The 19742-nt window shown below is 35.6% G+C and overlaps 1 protein-coding gene across 2 annotated transcripts in view; it reads right to left on the reverse strand.

Moving 5' to 3' along the window:
• Positions 1-4814: 4814 nt before the first annotated feature.
• pde3b (phosphodiesterase 3B) overlaps positions 4815-19742 on the reverse strand; it is a 191496-nt gene continuing 176568 nt past the window's right edge. The window contains exons 12-16 of one of the 2 annotated variants that reach the window (XM_059975776.1): positions 17016-17215; positions 15555-15758; positions 13695-13859; positions 12984-13248; positions 4815-12680 (exon numbers count right to left, since the gene is read on the reverse strand). In XM_059975776.1, the coding sequence (XP_059831759.1) occupies positions 12442-12680; positions 12984-13248; positions 13695-13859; positions 15555-15758; positions 17016-17215 (1073 nt within the window). In that variant the 3' untranslated portion in view covers positions 4815-12441. The remainder of the gene's footprint in view (positions 12681-12983; positions 13249-13694; positions 13860-15554; positions 15759-17015; positions 17216-19742) is intronic. The other variant, XM_059975777.1, reaches the window with a different exon arrangement.

Below are 19742 nucleotides of genomic sequence, written 5' to 3' on the forward strand. Positions count from 1 at the left end.
TCTGCTCCCATGGCTTCACGTGACCCTAACTGGGTGGGGGGGGGGGGGGGGCTAAGCAGGTGCTACACCTTGCCCAGGCTTGTGGAGGCAAGGAGCACCTCACACATCCTTTGGAAGAGATGCATCTCCACCCTGCCATCAGACTCCCTAAAACCAAGAAGATTTAATTTTAAAAAGTGTTAAATTTATTGTTGTTTTGCAGGAGTACAGTGAAATACATTTAAAAACTATAAACTGTAATAAGAAATATACATATAGATAGGTAAATTTAGTAAGTGGTGCAAAAATAACGTGGTAGTATTAATGGATTGATTCACTATCCATTCAGAAATCTGCTGACAGAGGGGAGGAAGCTGTTCCTAAAATGTTGAGTGCGTGTCTTCAGGTTTCTTCCCCTCCTCCTCTTTAGTAGTAGTAAGGGAGTACTCACCACTCTCTGAGTAAAAAACTTATGCCTGATATCTCCTCTGTACCTACTTACAAGCACAGTTTTAATGTGCCCTTTTATGCCAGCCATTTCAGCCCTGGGAAAAAAGCCTCTGACTATCCACACGATCAATACCTCTCATCATCTTATACGCCTTCTTATTACAAAAGAAAGGTCACTGATGAAAAAGCAGAGATCACTTGGCCTATGATACAGTCTTAAGCTACTCTCAGAGCGATGTTCTGAGACAAGGATGATTGAATTCCAGCAACCACAAACGTCTTCATTGAAATGGCATATGATTCAAACCAAATCACAATGCTTCCTTGATATTCAGGTTGACCAGGGCTTCTTGATCTCACACGAAGTCAAATGATGCTCAATGATAAGGCCAGAAAATTACACCTTATCACTGAAATTCAGCTCTCTGGTCCATGTTTGGGCTTTTGTAGCTGAGCAACACAGTGAAACCCATTCTGACTTTTGGTGATATTAATGGTAAGTGCATGCTATAATAATACTGCATAGACCAGGATGTTTATTTGTATTCAATGACTCATGCTGTTTGCTGGCCAATCCTGCCAAAAGCTTTCACAGTGCCTGCAAGAGGAGTATGTGTCTGAATAAGGAACCATACTGAGGATTCAACTCAAGTCCTCTGAAGTTATTTGCTGACATTCTATTTCGTATTTGACCTGATAATGACACACAGTTAATTCATGGAGAATTAAGGATGTTATTTGTTTTGAAGGCAAAGAGGAAATTTGATTTTACTGGACTGCAAAAGCTACAGAATTCACTGAAATGTGGAAAACGGCAGTGAGGAGATAAATAAAATTTACTTTATTATAAGCAGCGATGCTATGCAACCAATGGCAGTACTATATGTCCTAGGTGATGAGGGTCCTTAATGATGGATGCCGCCTTTCTAAGGCATTGCCTTTTGAAGATGTCCTCAATGCTGGGGAGGCTAATGCCTATGATGGAGGTTCAACTGACTAGGTGGCCTATAATTTGCTCCTGCTTTCTTGTGTTCTTTACATTTATAACCAAACGGCAGATTGCAATGAGAGTAATTTAATAAACTATTTTTTGAAGTATTATACTTAGCCTGCAGAACATTGCCGTGGTTCACCGGCGCCATTTTGGCTGGGGTTTTTTTTTGGGGGGGGGGGGAGAGTCAACATGGGCTGAAAACTTGAAGGCAGTATATAAACCTATTAACCTAACATCACTGGTGAGGGAACTTTTGGAGTCTGTTGTGAAGAATTAACAAAAGAACAATTTGAAAATAATAGGATTGAGAAAAGCTTCCTTGGATTTATGAAAAATAAACCTTAAATGAAACAATGAACACTGTTATTATTCCTTCATTATTATGCCAACATAGTAATTTTATGAGCAAATTTCTTATCAGAAATCAGTGATAATAAATCTGATTCAGAAAAAATAATTTGACTTAAATAGATTGAGAAGAGGGGAAGGGGAGGAACTGGTGGACAATATGTATTTGCGTTTTTAAAAGAGCTTTTAATAGGGTCCCACTAAGTCTGAAGAAAAAAGGTTTGAGCAAACAAAGCAACAGTTAATAAAAGATGACTTGAGAATTGGTGATCTGACCAAAAGCAGAGTGAGAATACAATTATCTTTCTCATGCTAGCAAGCTACCATCAGAAGGGTACAGCAGGGGAACGTGCTTGAGATGCAATCATCTGTAAAATTGATTTGGGTTATGGACCAAATGCTGATGATGAAAAACTAGGTGAGACTGTGACTTGAAAAAAAATAGCAGACACAATACGAGGCAGCATGGTAGCGTAGCGATTAGCGTAATGTGTAAGCACCAGTGACCCAGGTTCGATTCCACTGCCGTCTGAAAGGAGTTTGACAAGTGTGTTTCCGCCAGGTGGTCTGATTTCCTCCCACATTCCAAAGACATATAGCCTGATAGATTAATTGGTCACATGTGAGTAATTGGATGGTGAGGGTTCAATGCACCTTTTACCAAGCTGTATCTCTAAAAACTATATGCATATATGGAGTGAGAAAATGCAAATCCCTTCCATGTACAGAACTGAAATGCAAAGTATAACTGATAGGCAATTCAGTAATATTCATCTTCAAAGCAACCCTGTTGGCTTTGTACACAGGTCATTGAAAGCCAACATGAGGTGTAGCAAGCAACTGGAAAGTCAAACAGTACAGTGACATTTTCCTCAAGCGCATGGTCAAAACAGAAATTACTTTGCAAGATTGCTCTGGAGATATTTTGTGGATCAGTGGTCAAATTCCTCTGCATTAGTTAATAAAAGAAAATATATTCCAATTCCACAAGGCATAGACATTAAAATGACGCTTAATGCTCCAGTGAGAAAGGTCATATTTCAGAAAAGGTAAAAGTCAAGGTTCAATTGAACTTGTTGGATAGACATAGTAAATCAACTGGTATTTAACCAAAACTTATCCAGCAATCTGACAATCTCTTAATCAACATAAGTATAACAATTAATTATGTTTTTAATCTCTTTGTGCTAACTGGTTACCACATTTTCCAAAAACAAAGATAATACTTTAAAAAAAATACTGTCAGCTGTCAGGTCTTTATTTTTGCCTTGTGAAATACCAAGTAATTTTACAATAAATTTGATTAAATCCATAGGCTCAGACTGTAAAGTTATAGGAAATAAAATACCATAAATGCTTTGCTGGAATGAGGTCCTCTTCTGGTCTGTTTCAACTACGGATGGTGCATATTGGTTATCAATAGGTAAGCCAGTATGCAAGCCAGGGCAGTACAAAATGAAGAGCAAGCTATTACCCATGCATCACGCTTCCCTTCTCCTCACAGCTAATGAATCCAAAGGAACAGCAGAAACTGATTTAAAAAATTGCTATCAGTGGCATCGCAGGAATTGCCAGTCAGTGTTGAATTCAACGTAGGACTGCATTAGGAACTCCAGTCCCAGATATCTCCCCGGGCTACTCCCGAAGCCTTCCATGTGGGATATAGCTGCAAGACAGCAGAGGTTTGAGATCAGGGTTTTCTTTCTCCTGGATGAGCTGCCAACCACGACTGATGAGCCCCATCTGCTTGAAGCAACTGGATTTAACTCACTTTCACCCCTTTTCCTGACAGCAGAAATGGTTCCAATGGGTTTAGTAGGTAAGCATACATGAAGGCCAGGAGCCGGACTTGGTTGTCAGAGGCTATCCGAGGTGCATGTCATTGGGAGAATTTAATAGTGGGAGTTTATACCCACTACCCTCCTGACCGGCCATAACAACCTTAAGGAACTAATGCTTAACAGGACAGACAATGTATCAAGCAGGTGACCTTGTATGAGAACTGAAGATGGATATTAATTCTGCTTCATTCTTCATAGAGCTGCTTTGTTAAATATTTCTAGCATTTTCGGTTTGTTTCAAATTTCCATTATCTGCACTTTTTCAATGAAAACTGCAAAATTGTGTCCAATAAACATAAAATGTTAAAAGTTGCTACTTCAGCTAATCAGTGTTAAAATTAAGCCCAGAACAACCTCTGCTGGACGATTCTAAAACAAATCACTGATAAAGACTCAAAATTAGCAATGTTCAAAGTAGACCTAATTCACTTGCTGATTCAACTTTTTTCTTGCAGCTCAGTATACTGCAGTTAACCAGTTTGATTTTGCAGTTGTCACCTTTGCAATCTGAGAGTACTAAGGTCAAACGGCGCTCTTCTGCAGTCTTCAAATTTTATTGAGTCTATTTCCTGTTCATAAAGAAACACCAATATATCTTTATTTCATAGGAAACCTCAATGATCCCAAAGGGTTAGGAATAAAAAAAAATCACTATTGTATCAATTGGGCTTTGAAAATATTGATTTTCAAACTCTCTACTGCTTTCTTACACATTAACTCTCACACGAGATGGGAAATGTGTTTATGCTGTTAAATTTCAAAGTAATAGTTCAGTTGCAGAAGGCTTCACTCATTTTTGGGATTTGAATCCTTTTTACCATCCTTTTTACTGTCCAAAATTTGAAGCTAAACTGAAATTTTAAACCACTGAAGGCTATTTGGAGAGGATGCCTCCAGAAAGTTATTGAATGAGGAGTTTCAGATGCTAAGTGATGCTTCTGAATCAGCAATCCATTTCCAAAGCTAGACAATATAGATATAGATATAGGTATAGCTAGATATAGGTTTCTACAGTTATTCTGGGACTACAAATGAGAAAATATTTACCTTCTAGATAAAATAAACATTATACACTATTTTACACGTGGGTTTCCATCAGCAAATACATAACAATTGCTTCTTTCAAATACATTTAAGAATTATATGGCCTTACCAACTTTTGACAGAAGTCAAAGAAAATCTAAATTTTGAGTGAGTCAAGATACATTTTACACATGTTTACTTGGTGTTTTTAAGAAAAAGAATTAATGGTAATATTAGGGCATAGAACATAAAACAATACAACACATGAACTATATTGTGCCAAACCAATTAATATTAACAAAGTTACTGACTGACTTGTTACACATACACAAATATTAAAATAGACATAACATGGTAACAATTTAATTTTTCTCAAGGGCTTTTTAACATCTCTAAGTAACTGAAGATTAGTCTATATGGTTCATACTAGTGCTGAATCCTTCAATTCTATAATCACTCTTGAAATTCTATCTATATAATAGTTTCTTTTGGATTGTGCAAAGCCATAATTGCTTGGTCACTATAAATATGCATATTAGGACACGCATATAATAATTTACTTTTTGAACAGTAATGTGAAATTGCTATTTGAAATAAATTAAAATCCTAGTAGCTGATAGATCTTGCAGCTCATTCTTACTTTCTGACCAAAACTTCAACCTGGCAAGGCATATGGATGACTATGGATTTTGTGAATTTAACAATCTGGCAACAGATTACAAAATAGGGGATACCGCCAATACGAAGCACAACAGTCGTTCCTTTCAACTAAAATGAAAGCGTAATGGTTTTGCAAGTTCCAGAAGTTAAATGCACAGATCCTACTTGATGGAAAATGTAACAAAAGCAAAGATCAAGTTACCTCTAAAATGTCACAGCTGTTTGTAATGTTTATCATAATCTCCAAATTCTGGATGAAGTGTTAGGCAACATGGACACATAAGTTACAACAACCTGCTTCACTTGCAAACATTCTATAATGCCCTAATACTTATTTTTGGAAAGTGATTATTTTGAAGTTGATTGCTAGTTAATTTACAAATCACATATCTTCCTATCCACACCTGTAAAGCTCAGACTCTACATCTGAACAGTGTGTTCTTTCTACTCGAGTCAGGATATATCTTGGGTCTTTGAATACTTTTGTTCGCTTGTTAATACTTAATATCTTTCTCACAAAATGAACACTGTAATACTTATGGTGGCAATAATCCAATTTTCATTCAGAATCAATATATTAACACAAAAGTGACAATAAAACTCTGTATACTTAGATCTCTGTGCTAGAATGGTGTTGGAGGTCTGAAGCACTAGATGGCCAAGATACCAAACATACTATTACAGTTGCTGCACAAGTAACATTTGGCCCTTTCATATGCCATAAGGTGGTATAGTACTGTAAATTAACTATTTTGAATGTCAGAACCCTAAACTCAAAAAAACAATATCCAAAACATTATGACATTAATTGATCTAGTGCAGTATTTGGAACCAAATTCAAATCCCTTGGAAGCTGGAAAGGCCAAAATTTTAATTCCCAAGTTCTCAGATCCAGCAGAGCTCTAATCAGATAAATCTTTAAGTCAAACCCCCACATCCCAATGTACTAAATGTTCATTAGATTAATGGGAAAACCATTTCCATATTTATAAATGAAGACATTCATGAGTAGAATTTAACTAGCAGGTTATTTCTAGCCAGGGGTAATCACTATTCTTCAAGAGTAGTACTCTGAATAATACAGAAAATATCTAGGAATCACATTTTTTTTTCCACTGGAATAAGAAGTTTTTTTGTATATACCTATAAAACGAGAAAATGATGTTGAAAACATTTTGTTATGGGATGAAGCTGCCTGAAACATTGAAATGTTTTCTGTTGTGGGGCAAAACAAGAAATAATGTACAGGAACTTATCCCATTGAGAGCTAAAGGTTTTATAATAATGCTGTTCTTTCAACGTTTGAAGCCAAATTCCAGTATACCTATTTCAGAAAACATAGTCCGGTAGAATTTGGTTTGTAACTGGTCAGAGCAAACTCAGAAACAAAAACAGTCTTAATTTTAAATTCCATAATTCAATGATTCCATTACTTGATCAGAGCCAAAGGTCAAAAGCAATCCACCTAAGAGAACATTCCTTAACAGTTCTTAGCAACACACACAAAATGCTGGATGAACTCAACAGGCCAAGCAGCATTTACAGCAAAGAGTAAACAATACTTAACTCATTACAATCATTAGAAACAGGACTGCATTATGTGGCGTGGTTTTCAAGAAGGGTAGAAAGAAAAAGCCTCATAATTACAGAACTGTGAACCTATCAGAAGCAGGGAACATACTGGAAAAAGAACATTTGAGGTCATAAACACTTGGGAAAGTAGGGGCTGATCAGAGATCGCAAGCATAGCTTTTTCAAGAATAAATCCTGTCTGAATGTTTTGAAAAATTAAGTATATTGATGAGGACAGTGAGTAGATTTGACTTACCTGGATTTCAGTAAAATCTCTGAAAATGTCCCACATGGGAGACTAGCCCAAAAAGTTAAGCCCATGGGATCCATGGCAAATTGATAAACTGGATCCAAAACTGACATGGCAATAAAAAAACAGAACGTGATGGGTACAGGGTTGTTTGACTAGTGATGTTCCATAGAGATCAGTGCTGGGATTCAGATGTGAAAGGTAGTCTTGGGCTATTGGGTGATACTGAGAAATAGCAGATGAAGTTCAATTCAAATAAATGTAAGTTAATGTAATTTGGGAATACTATTGACACTAAAATATATACCATGTATGATAGGGTCCTAGGGAGTACTGAGAAACAAAGTGATACTGAAAGTGGCAGTACAGGTAAATAATGTGGTTAAGAAAGCATGTGGGATATTGACACCAAATACAAGACGGAGAATCTGCATCAACTTTATAAGACATTGGTCAGATGTCAACTAAAGTAGTGCATTCAGTTCTCGGTTTTGGCCAACATGTTACAAGATGCAATGGAGCTACAAGGGGTGTAGAGGAGATTCACCTTGGGATGGAGCTTTTCAGTTTCAAGAGCAGAAAGGAGAAGCTAGGTCAGCTTTCCCAGGAGCAGAGAAAATTAAGAAGGGTTGTGATTGACGTATATCAAATTATGGAAGACACAGTCTGAGTGCACTAAAAAAAAACTTTATGCCTTATAAGGAGTTGATAAAAGTAGGATACAGACTTAGGGCAAGGAAAGGTTAGGGGAGAGGATACTGCAGATGCTGATATCTTGAGCAACAATTTTCTAGAAGAGCTCCAAATATTGAAGGGAGTGGGAAGGAATGTTCACTTTCGAGGTCAAAATCCTGGATGAGGAATAACAGTGAAGAAGAAAACCAGTATAGAGGGGAAGTGGTGAGACAGGAGACAGAGGAGGGTGAAATATGGTGGGGAGATTAAGCCAGGCAGGGAAACAGTGGAGTTGGGAGACAAAGACAAGTAGATAATAAGTGAATAGTGAGGATCTGTGAGGCATTTTTTTCTCCAAGAATGGTGAGTATCTGGAATGTACTAAATAAGCAGTTCATAAGTATATAGATGGGCACTTGAATTGCCCAGACATTGAAGGTTGGGTCAAGTGTCAGAGGATGGAATTAATATGGATCTGTGTTCAATGGTCCATGTGGATGAGTGGGATGAATGCTTGGTTCAATGTTGTATAGCTCCAGCTTGCTGCATTTTATTATTTAGAGCTAAGAATAGCCATCTTATGAACAACAGAACCACACAACTTTGCCCATTCCAACCATCATACATGTGGCAATCACTGATATCTCTACTAATCCCAATTAGCATGTTCCACAAGTCTACTGTGCCTTGGTAATTCAAGTACTTGTCCAGACGCCTCTTTTAGGGTACCTGCCTCTATGAGGCTGTTTGTTCTGCATTCAACTAATCTTCCTCAGTTGACCTCCGAACCTCTTTTTCTTTACAGTGGCTTAACCAAGATGGTCCTGGCAACATATGGCAACTTCCAGATACTCTACTAGATATACTTCTCTGAATTATGATCACTGCAATCTGCAGCCTGTAATTTCCCTTTAAGAAATGTATTTTTGTACCATCTAAATGAACTAGCAATCTTACAGCCTCCTGAAGGATTTGGTGAACTTGACTATCGAGAATACACGTACGGCCTATGCTGGGGGTGGATGCTGCATTGAGGCCCAATGAAGCCGAACAGCAGTAAGTGAACCCATGCTCAGCTCCATTTACTCTGAGACAATTAAAGCATCAAGTCAGATTAAAATCATTGACTCCTGCACCTTCCATCTGATGTGAGAAGAGAGTATTTGACACGTATCCCTCTCTTCACTCATTGGACAGGAAGCACAAGAGTCTTGGGTCTCATGCCATCAGGTTTGGGAGCAGTTGTTGCCCTACAGCCAGTGGGTTCCTGGACAGGCTTCACTCACCTCAGTGCTTAAATAATTTTGTGGATGTGGACTCACTTTTGGGATTTGAAGCTCATGTTCTGTGTTGTTACTTTTTTTTTACTATTTGCGTGATTTGCCCTCTTACACATTGGTTGTTTGGTGGTCTTTGTTGTATGTGGTTTTACATGGATTCTATTGTCTTGTGGATGAGTGCAGGATGAATGTCAAGCTTGTATATGGTATACATACTTAAGATAATAATTTTGAACTTCTGACTTTTCTTGTCTTGAAATTGTCTTCAACAATTCTGCCATGAGGAAAAGTTCGCACAAGTCTATACACCTCTACTTTTTATTTCCTGAGCCTCCTCTACTATATCATATTCAAATATCTTGAGACAAGTTAAGCAGATACCTTATGATCCAGTCACAATGAAAGATTTGTGACAATTAAAATTGGAAGCTATTCTATTTTTGACTATTTTAGTTAACAACAGATGCAAAATTGATACAGAGAAATTAATCTATCATGACAAAACACTGTTGGTGAACTGGTACAAAAAATTTAAGTGCCAAAAATGAGTGAATTTGCTTAAACAGATTGTATCAAATGCATAGTTAAGCAGGTGAAAAAGATTGAAAAGGTGAGAATAGAATCAATAAACACAATTATAAAATCTTTGCTTGCACCAGAAGTACCATAGCTGTTGTGATGACAAGATAAATAATTTTATCCATACTGAGGTTTCAAATGGGGATTGAGTTGTAGATAAAATTTTCTTATTCAGTGATTAACAGCATACTGATTAAGTTTTCTTTGTGGAATTGGGATAATTTCAATTAAATTAAATGATAAATGAAAATGAATTTAACTTAGTAAATTATATAAGTTAGTAAATTGTATAAATCTATTAATTTAAATGCAAGGAAATTGACTTAAGGCATATCATTCAGTGGCAGAGTTAAAGCAGTTACATTTACAAAATAAATGAAAAATTAGCAAAAGTAATGTTTAAAAGTGTTATTTGATACCTGTGTCCTATTATAAGACAGCTTTCAATAGCACATCATCTAAATAACCCTATTTTGATAAATCTGGTAGCAAATGATCAAAATACTGTCTTCTCTTGATACAACCAACCACTATTTTCAATCAAATATTATAAAAAAATATTTAAAAAGAAAACCAGAAGTACAAAATGCTTTCCAAGAGATAAAAGAATTTAGAGAATAATTTCAGTAAATTCAAGAAATGATGTACCATATTACCATTTTTTAAAAAGGCTGTAACATACCAAACATGGGCAGTGTTTTAAAAGTACACTCAAAATATAAAAATTACATACTAATTTATAAAGCAAATAGATTGCTCCAAGTAATCTTAAATATTAACAGAAAATGTGTAGCGGTTTTCTGCACTAAAATATTTTCTGAAAATATGTTTACCTAGTCACATTTTAAAAATTGAACACAATTAAGACTCAAAATGGTGAATAACCATAAAACTGTATATACATGCATATACCAAAATATACACATATATACATATACATAAAAACCATGAGAATTTTAATGGAATAAATTACATACAGAATGTGCTGTTATGAGGTGTTTAACTTTTAGCATTTAGTGCATAGCTAACACAAGATTTGGCAAACATGGTTGGAGCATTTAGTCTGATTAACTTTTCCTTATTTTGTCAGTCAAGTACTATACTATGATATAGTACCACTTCCTTGCTCCTCATCAGTCACTGAGGAGTTTGTCTGATAATATAACATGCTTATTAGCAGTATACAAATTTAAGGATTCAGTTTTAATAGGACAGAGTTCAGCATTGACTCCATGTCAACTTGAGGTTGATTATTAATATTGTAGGTGGCTGTAAAAAGGCACACAAACATATTGTTGCAGAAATTAAGGAACAATACAATTTCCTGTCACTATTACAGACCAACTTCTTGCTACTAAAAATTTCTAGTTTAGGATTATTACTGTCTCTCTACTTGTATCAACTGCTCCATATGTACAAAATGCATTCTGATACAATCCATTAATACAAAGATTTCAGATGAATTTTTATATAATGTAGTTATCTGTGAATAATCGAAAATATCTGTTTGGTATGAAAAAAAGGTGCACAACTGTTGGTAACTATTTTGTACAGTCTGCATAAGAAAATTACATACCTGCAGCCTAAACTAATTTACAAATATCGTGTAAGAGCTGTACATGCATTTTTTTGCAACCATCTTTACATAGGATAAGTTTGCAGATAAATACGTCTGAGCAGGTACGATGCCCTTGTGGAATGTCTAGAATTTATATTGTGGAAAAAAAGTAGTGGAAACACACATAACGCAAATCTGCCATATTCCATCATACTGAAATCTCATGGCAAGTATACTCTCTTCACTGGTATAATGACTGCAATACACAGCAGCCTTTCAGTATGATGATGTGCAATAACCAACTTACTACTTGCAATGTGGATACATAAGGATGTTTGTTTATGATGTATGACTTGAAAGACCAATTTAACTATCTAAATAGAAATCGATGAAGCTGTATAGTTTGTCAATGACTTCCCCAACCCACAACTTGCATATCTTCAATGGCATTGCTTCATGTATCTTTGCATGATCCTGAGTTGCAGTGACAAAAAAAACATACTATTAAAGAAATACCTTTCATCATTAATGTCATGCCAACGTTCTATTACAGAACGATTATAAGGTGATGTTTGAGCAAACTGAAATGCTTGGCCACTGCACATTTCTGATTACTTCCAGCACAAAAAAACAAAAAAAAATATTGTACACAACATGAAAAGACATCAGAAAAATGATGCAGCTTGAATTTTCAGTTACTCTAATATTTTCTCAGTCATATAATGAGTTAAGGATTTAATATCTGTTACCTGGATTGAATCAGATTCTTTTGGAGAAAAAAAAATACAAGGGTCCTTCTAATAAGGCTCTTGACCGCAGTACTCCATTCTGAATGCCTACAGGGACAACCTGCAATTTTCAAGTCCACCTGACAGGTGCTGGGCATGTGATACCCGCTTAAAATCCACCTTCCTCCTTATTAACGGAAAATGGTAAACTTTCAGTTCACTTTGGTAACAGCAGTTGCTAAGTTGAAGTTTTTGCAACATCCTCCAGTACCGCATGGAAAATGAGCACTCTTTATTCTGCAAGGCAGCATCATAACGAAAACACTTGGACACCAAATGGCACAAAGGGCTTTGTTTCATGGTATACAAACTCAAATATTTCCATGGGTAAAAGTGCATAGAACTGGGGTCCTGGTGAGTGCCAGAACCCTCTCACAGTAATAAGGCCTTTTTAACAAAAAGTACAGCAGTTTCTAATGTCAGCAATATATTACTTATTCAGCACTATTTTTCCTCAACTTGTTGTTTCTCTTCCTCTTCATCCGCTTCTTCAATTACCTGGATTTCATCTGAAGTTTGAGGTAAAGATGAATTATCTGTCTGCTGTAGATTTAGCTCTGACTTGCATTGCTGTTCACGCTCCTCCTCTTCAATTACTTTCTTCCACAGTTTATGATTTTCAGTCAGATGGTGCATTATCTGGCAGAAGATTCTTTGTCTTCTTTTCCTCTTTCTCCTTTGCCCTATTAATAAAATGAATTTAAAATGTTATTTGCTAGTTTATCAATCGTTCATAAACCAATTTATAAATATAATTACAAATATTTTATTAATCTTGATGTGTTTTCAAAGTTGACTCTATTGGTTTTGTTCAGTAAAATCACGAACAATCCACTTTAAAATTACCACAACAGATAGTAAATCACACAAAAAAAATGCTTTATATTAGTCTCAATTTAAAGGACATTCTGTAAGATAATTGAGGATGAAAGTGAATGTCAAATTTACTATTACTAAAAACTTGTTTTAAGTTGACAAGCATTTACTTCTTGGTAGATGAAGATCGTCATCAATTTCATCTTCAAATTCTAATTCTTCTGCATCATCGTCATCGTCGTCGTCCTCACCGCATTCTGGATCAACATCCTCATCATCCACCCACTGACCTGGTAGTAATCCTGCAGCCTCATATGAGTTGCACAGAGGCCCTACAATATGTGTTATAAAAGATTCCTGCAGCCTTGCCAGCTGAGGTGAAGAACGATCCATAAAAGGGCTAATGGGTAACCCAAGACTTGCCTCCTCATCTCCCTGTGTAATAAAAATGTTGTTAGAAATCCTCTAATATTAAATAGTAAGACTCCAATACATAAGATGAAATAAATTTGATACGGAAACAAATTCAAGACATATAGACAGGCCTATGGATAGGAAAGATTTAGAGGGATATAGGGCAAATACAGGCAAATGGGATTAGTTTACAACTTGGTTGACATGGATAAGTTGGCCAAGGGGCCTGTTCCATGTTGTACCAGTATACTTCTATGTCACTACTAATGGATTTGCATTAAATAAATAGCAATTACTATTATATTAGCATACACACAAGTAGATACAAGTATAAACTATGCTAAAACTTAGTACATTTCAATAATGCATAACAAACAAAACAAATACTGTGTTATCACTGCGTCATCAGTGGTGTGTCTCAAAATACAACATCCATTTTCATTGAATAAAGGAAAAATAACTGACACCTGTTCATAGAATTCATTCACAATGCCTTCTGTCCACTGTAGATGCAGTTCCCTTCTCTTAGCAGGGCCATTGATATCAGCCAACTTTATGCAGACCTGGCACACTAATAGACGATCATTCTCATTGGTCCAATCAATTCCTGGATTATTAACTTCATTTATCTGCTTCAATACAGCCAATAACACAAAAATTTCAAACGTTAATTCATCATTGTTTTTTGGAGTAAGTTATATTGTTTAAATGTTGGTTTTAATGGCAACTGTCACAGTACAAAAATCCTACCAAGCACTTTCCATTAGTCTATCAAGCAAACCGAACCTCAGTATTGTATTCAAGGAAGAAGAACAGATGATGCTATGTTCAAGCTTTACTTGTGTGATCCCTTACTTCCAACTTCTTACAGTTAAGATTTATGTGTTTTTTTTAATGTGTAGTAGGCAATTTATCTTCTTTTTATAAATACAGCTCTGTGGTGATATAGTTCTGATTAACTTTTTTATATATTGTAAGGTTAGCTTGGAGTTGGGTAGTGGGAGGGTGGGGTGGTAACTAACTTTACACGATTCTACTATGGGTGCTTTGCTTAATTGTTATGAATTTCACTTTGATATGTTTGGTTTTGCATTGGATAACCCTTTTTTTAATTGTTTTTTTTGTTTTGTTGCATTGTAAAAACTCGTTAAAAAAAGCTTCACGTGTGTTCAGCTGTGACCACAAAAGGCCTCAACAGTAACGGAAGGGAAAAAAAATCCAACATTTCCATTCTGATTCCAAATCAGTTAATGCAATGTCAATTCCCAGAATTTGTAGTTAGTGGAATAAATCTTGCTCTTGCAACGCCTCTAATCTGTTGAATGTTGTTCACTGTGTATTTGAGAAACAGATATAACTCTGACTCTGAACCTCTGAAGTACTGACTGAGAAACATCTTCCAACAACTGTCAAGATGCCAATTACTTCTACAGCCATGCATACACAGGTATTGTGAAACTACAAACCTTTGTCCTCAACCCACTTTAAATGTCGTGCACTTCAATTGACAAAATGGCATTTGTAATGATTGGAGCTACAAGTTCCTAGGAGCAAAGATCAGCAATAGAGTGTCCTAGTGCAACACAAAGACATAACAACCAAGAGAGCTCACCAATGCCTTTGCTTTCTCAGAAAGCTAAAGAAATTTGATATGTCCCTGTCAACCCCTGACAATTGTTATTAGTGCACCACTGAAAGTATGCTACATAGATGCATGATGGCTTGGCATGGCAACTGGTCTGCATGTAACCGCAAGAAAATGCAGAGTTGTGGACACAACTCAGCACATCACAGAAGCTGACATCTCCTCCAAAAGCCTTGTCTGTACTTCACGCTGTCTTAGTAAAGTAGCCAGCATAATCAAACACCTTACCCTTTCCAGACCCTCTCTCTTCTCCCCTCTTCCATCAGGCAAAGGATACAGAAGCCTGAAAGCTTGTATGACCAGCTTCAGGGGCAGCTTTGAATGGTTCCCTAGTATAAGATGGATCCTTGACCTCACAAGCTACCTCATTTTGATTTTACATCTTACTGTTTACCTGAAATACACTCCCTCTGTGTAGCTGTTACACCTTGTTCTGCATTGTTATTGTTTTATCTGTTCTATCAGAATACGCTGTATAATAACTTGATCTGGATAAAAAGTATGCAAAACAAGCTTCTCACTGTATCTCAGTACGTGTGACAAAATTAAACCAATTCCAATTAATATTGAAGAAAAATCTTTTTGTTTATAAACTGAAATAACAATTAATTTGTTTCTTTCCAAGCTCACTTACACCCTAGCAAATTTCTTGCCTAGCAGGCACTTTGCCAAGTATACAAACCTTGGAATTAAACTCAGCAAGAAAATCAAAATGTTTTTTCAGATCAGTAGCCAAGATTGCTTCAATCACCAAGAAACGAAACCGTTTGAACTCAACATGATCTAGATTTGCCAAGAAGTTGAACTCCGTACGAGACATAAATAAGTTCCATGCCGCAGCAGAATGATGATTCTCTAAGACGGATCTGTCATTATATAGGACAGCCTGGAAATTATTAAAAGAATTGACTTTTTATAAAAGCAGAAAGGTACACATCACAAAAAAATAACATACTTGCAACTGCAAAATCTTGTTACATTAAGACTTCAAATATCATTAATATCATGAAGATATAACAATGCAGTATGAAAAGCAATCTGGAATCAATTTTTAATTTAACTTATAAAATCTTCAGTCTCTTTATTGTATTTAATAAAACATGTCAACAAAACTGAAGTCTGTTCAGATTTCAATTCTCATTATTTTTCAGTCTCACTTTACCTAAAAGTTAGTAATTTTCTTTTCTATTCCTATCCTACTTTAGTTAGGTCTCTTAGCACTGTATCAGAATGTACTGAAAATCAACTCCAACTTACACACAATCAAACCTCAAACACAAGTAAGTTATTAGCTAAGGGATTATCCCCATCACACTTCAATTTCAACCTTTGCAGCAAATAATACTATAACACAAACTTCTGGGTTGAAGCATTGAAAACTACAAAGTTGTCAAACTTATTCTGCATTCGCTACATATTTGCAGAATACAAAATTAATCATAATGTTATTCATTGTAATTACACATTATTCATTGTATTACACAGTAAAAAGTCTTCCTGATGCCTCCCAATAATCAATGTTTCATAGTTGAAAATAGGGAGGAGCTCTCTATGCACTATTCACTTCTATATTGGTCTTGAGATTTAGAAATTAGAAGCATAGGTTTAAATTGCCCAGAATTCCACATTGCACACGAGATGAATAATATGCAGAACTGTTAAATAAATTGAAACAATCACTCATCTGTACAAAAAATCCTCATCATTGTTAACAATATTCTCCATTTCCATTTTAAGTACAAAGGTTTGTCTCATCGTTATAACGGTATCTTTAGGTAAATGTTAAATGACAACTTTTATGTGAAGGTTCCTAAAAAAAAATTAAACATACCTTGATTCACATTAAAATTATTAAACAGCAAGATACAATTTGTGCTGTTGTATACGATGAATAAATTTATTTGGTCTTGTATCCAAAATGGACAGTACTTAAAATTTGGAAATTAAAAGATCAGATCAATAAATTGAAGTAGTACTAGAACATTAAAACAGGCTGCCCTTTAAACTTAAAGTCATTTAATTCCACACACAAACTTAGGCAAGTAGTCAGAATCTAATATGACTTAGTAGGCCTTACATCTGGTACTGTTAATTTTTTTAAAGTAATTCATATTAAATCTATGTTTAGATCAGACTCACTTACTTGAGGTGCATTTGTTGCAACTAAAAATGCATTAGTACGCCCAGGATGATCATAGTCATGCATGGCAGCTGCAACATAAAGTGCCATCAACTCCAGAGCAGGGATGTTTGATGCAAGGCAACTATAGCTGTCATCTGTAATAGTACAACTTCTGGAAAATACATATGCAACCCGGCCTGGAGATATTCCACTGTCAGAATCTAAAAATGAAATATATTTAAATTAAGCAACATAGCCTTTCTAGTTTCTTCTCAGTCAGGTTCACTGACAATTTCATAAAATTTTCAAACATGGTTGAAAGTCAATACTCCTTGCAAATCACTGTGTGTACTTTATCATATTGTTGATAAAAGTAATCACTATAGCCCTCTAAAATAGAACCATTTTTGTTTAGAAGTGTAGTTATGAAAAAGAACATAAACAGAGAAAATGATTCATTATACAATCTATTCCAATTGTAGGTTTTGTTTGCTGCAAAACCTTTCATTAATATAGCAGCGGTGTTTGGGTTTTCAAAAAAATGCAATTTCGGTGCGGTTATTAACATTGCATTCTTTGCACTTTAAAAAGACTTGAAGTGCTCTTTTGTAAATATATATATTGCCACTACAGTAACAGAGGGTATCAAGCCAAAACTTACTGGCAAAAATGAGTCATACACTCAGTGTTGATACAATATTGTCCATGTATTTATATTTTTTGGGTCTGAAGTCAACTTGGCCATCCATCCAGATCCAAATTGCTGAAGCCCTGTATCACAGTAGGCCCTTGCATGATGTAATGTTGTCATGCAGGTGGGCTCTGAAAGGAAATGGCTGAAATTTTCTGACAGCTTTTTCAGTTGGCTTAATGAGTAGCTTAGTGAGCTGTCAAAGACTTTTAACACTTCTGAATGTCAAGAACACTCAGAAACACTCAAGTATTAACAAACACAATTAATTTAAAAACTATAAACATACAAATAAATAATCCTAGTTAATTCAAATCAAATACATACTATCTAAGCAACACACACAAAATGCTGGTGGAACACATCAGGCCAGGCAGCATCTATAGGGAGAAGCACTGTTGATGTTTCGGGCTGAGACCCTTTGTCAGGACCTACTATCTTTCCTTTCAATTAGTCCTGATGAAGGGTCTTGGACCGAAAGACCGACAGTGCTTCTCCCTATAGATGCTGCCTGGCCTGATGTGTTCCACCAGCATTTTGTGTGTGTTGCTTGAATTTCCAGCATCTGCAGATTTCCTCGTGTTTGTATACTATCTAAACTTGTCCCCCTCCCTTGCAGTTGGTAAATCCACTTACATGAATGAGCCTGTTGTTCCTATGCCAGGTCCAACCAAGGAGAATTTAACATCAAAGCACAACAGGGAATTTGCTGTTAATCTTCTGTCAACAAGCTTGAAAAATCCCTAAGGCTTTAAACTGTTCAACAGTTGGGGGAAGGCTAGTAATGGAAGGAGGCAGACTGGTAATAGCAGCAGTTTCTAACCACAATATTAAAGACTATGGACTCCATTGAGAACACTTTTTAATACTCGAATTTTATAAGGAGGTCTGTGCAGGCAAAAGAAGAGCTAATTAGATAGCTCACATGCACAGCTCTCAGTTCATGCAGTAGCTGTTCATTGTAGTTCACATATCATTGAGTTCCAGACCCGCACTCATCTCATAGGTAGAAAGAGAAATTCTCAACTCCTCATTTATGCTTACAACATACATAAATCTATATGCCCCGTCAATAAAAAATTCCTTTCTTTTCACCTCTTTCAGTTTAAATCTCCTCTCTAATATTTAAGGAAAATAAAAAAACACAACCATTCATGCTGTTCAAGAAAATATTTTCTAGCTGTCAAAAAAGTCATAAACCTCTGCTGCGCCTTCTCATCTGCTATAATTTCCTTTGTGAACAAAAATACAGAATTATTTATGAAGTTCTAGTATTCTTTGTGATAATCTCATTCAACTTATCTTTGAAGGTAGCAGATCATTTAGTGCTATGAATATGCACTCTACAATCTTTTCCACCACCATTCCTAATAACCTACCATTTAGTATGTTTGCCATGTCTTTTTCTTTTGCCTTCTACAAATTTAATACCTCCTTATTCTCTAAATTTGATGTAATTTGCCATTGTGTGTATCTCAGCTTATAAATATTTTTCTGCAACCTTAAACTTTAATATCATTGACAAATTTTTGAATCAAGGGACAATTGAGATGATATAAACTTAAGACACTCTTTACAAATTAGTCTTGCATAAAACATTCTAAAATATTATGCATGTTACAACTGCGGTTTCATTTCTGTAGCATACAAAAGAGCTATAGAATTAAAGCAAAGAAGATGTTCATTAAAAATATCTAATTTTTTATGTCCCCGCATATTCCAAATTAATAACTTTTAAAGTGTATTGATATTTCAGCTTTTACTTTAATTGTGTAAGCTCAAAACTTCTAGTAAACAGCAAAACATTAAGTTAAATATTTGCTAATAATAACTTAAAATAAAAATAGATTGATTCTTGGTTTTAATTATTTTTTAAACTTAGAAATACAGCACGGTAACAGGCCCTTCCAGCCCATAAGCCCAATTCACCTAATTATACCCACGTGAGCAATAACCCTATCTACTAACCCATATATCTTTGAAATATAGAAAACTGGAGAACACAGAGGAAACCCATATGGTCATGAGGAGAATGTATAAACTTCTTACAGATAGCA

The sequence above is a fragment of the Hypanus sabinus genome, chromosome 7 (genome assembly GCF_030144855.1).
Source record: "Hypanus sabinus isolate sHypSab1 chromosome 7, sHypSab1.hap1, whole genome shotgun sequence".
Lineage (NCBI taxonomy): Eukaryota > Metazoa > Chordata > Chondrichthyes > Myliobatiformes > Dasyatidae > Hypanus > Hypanus sabinus.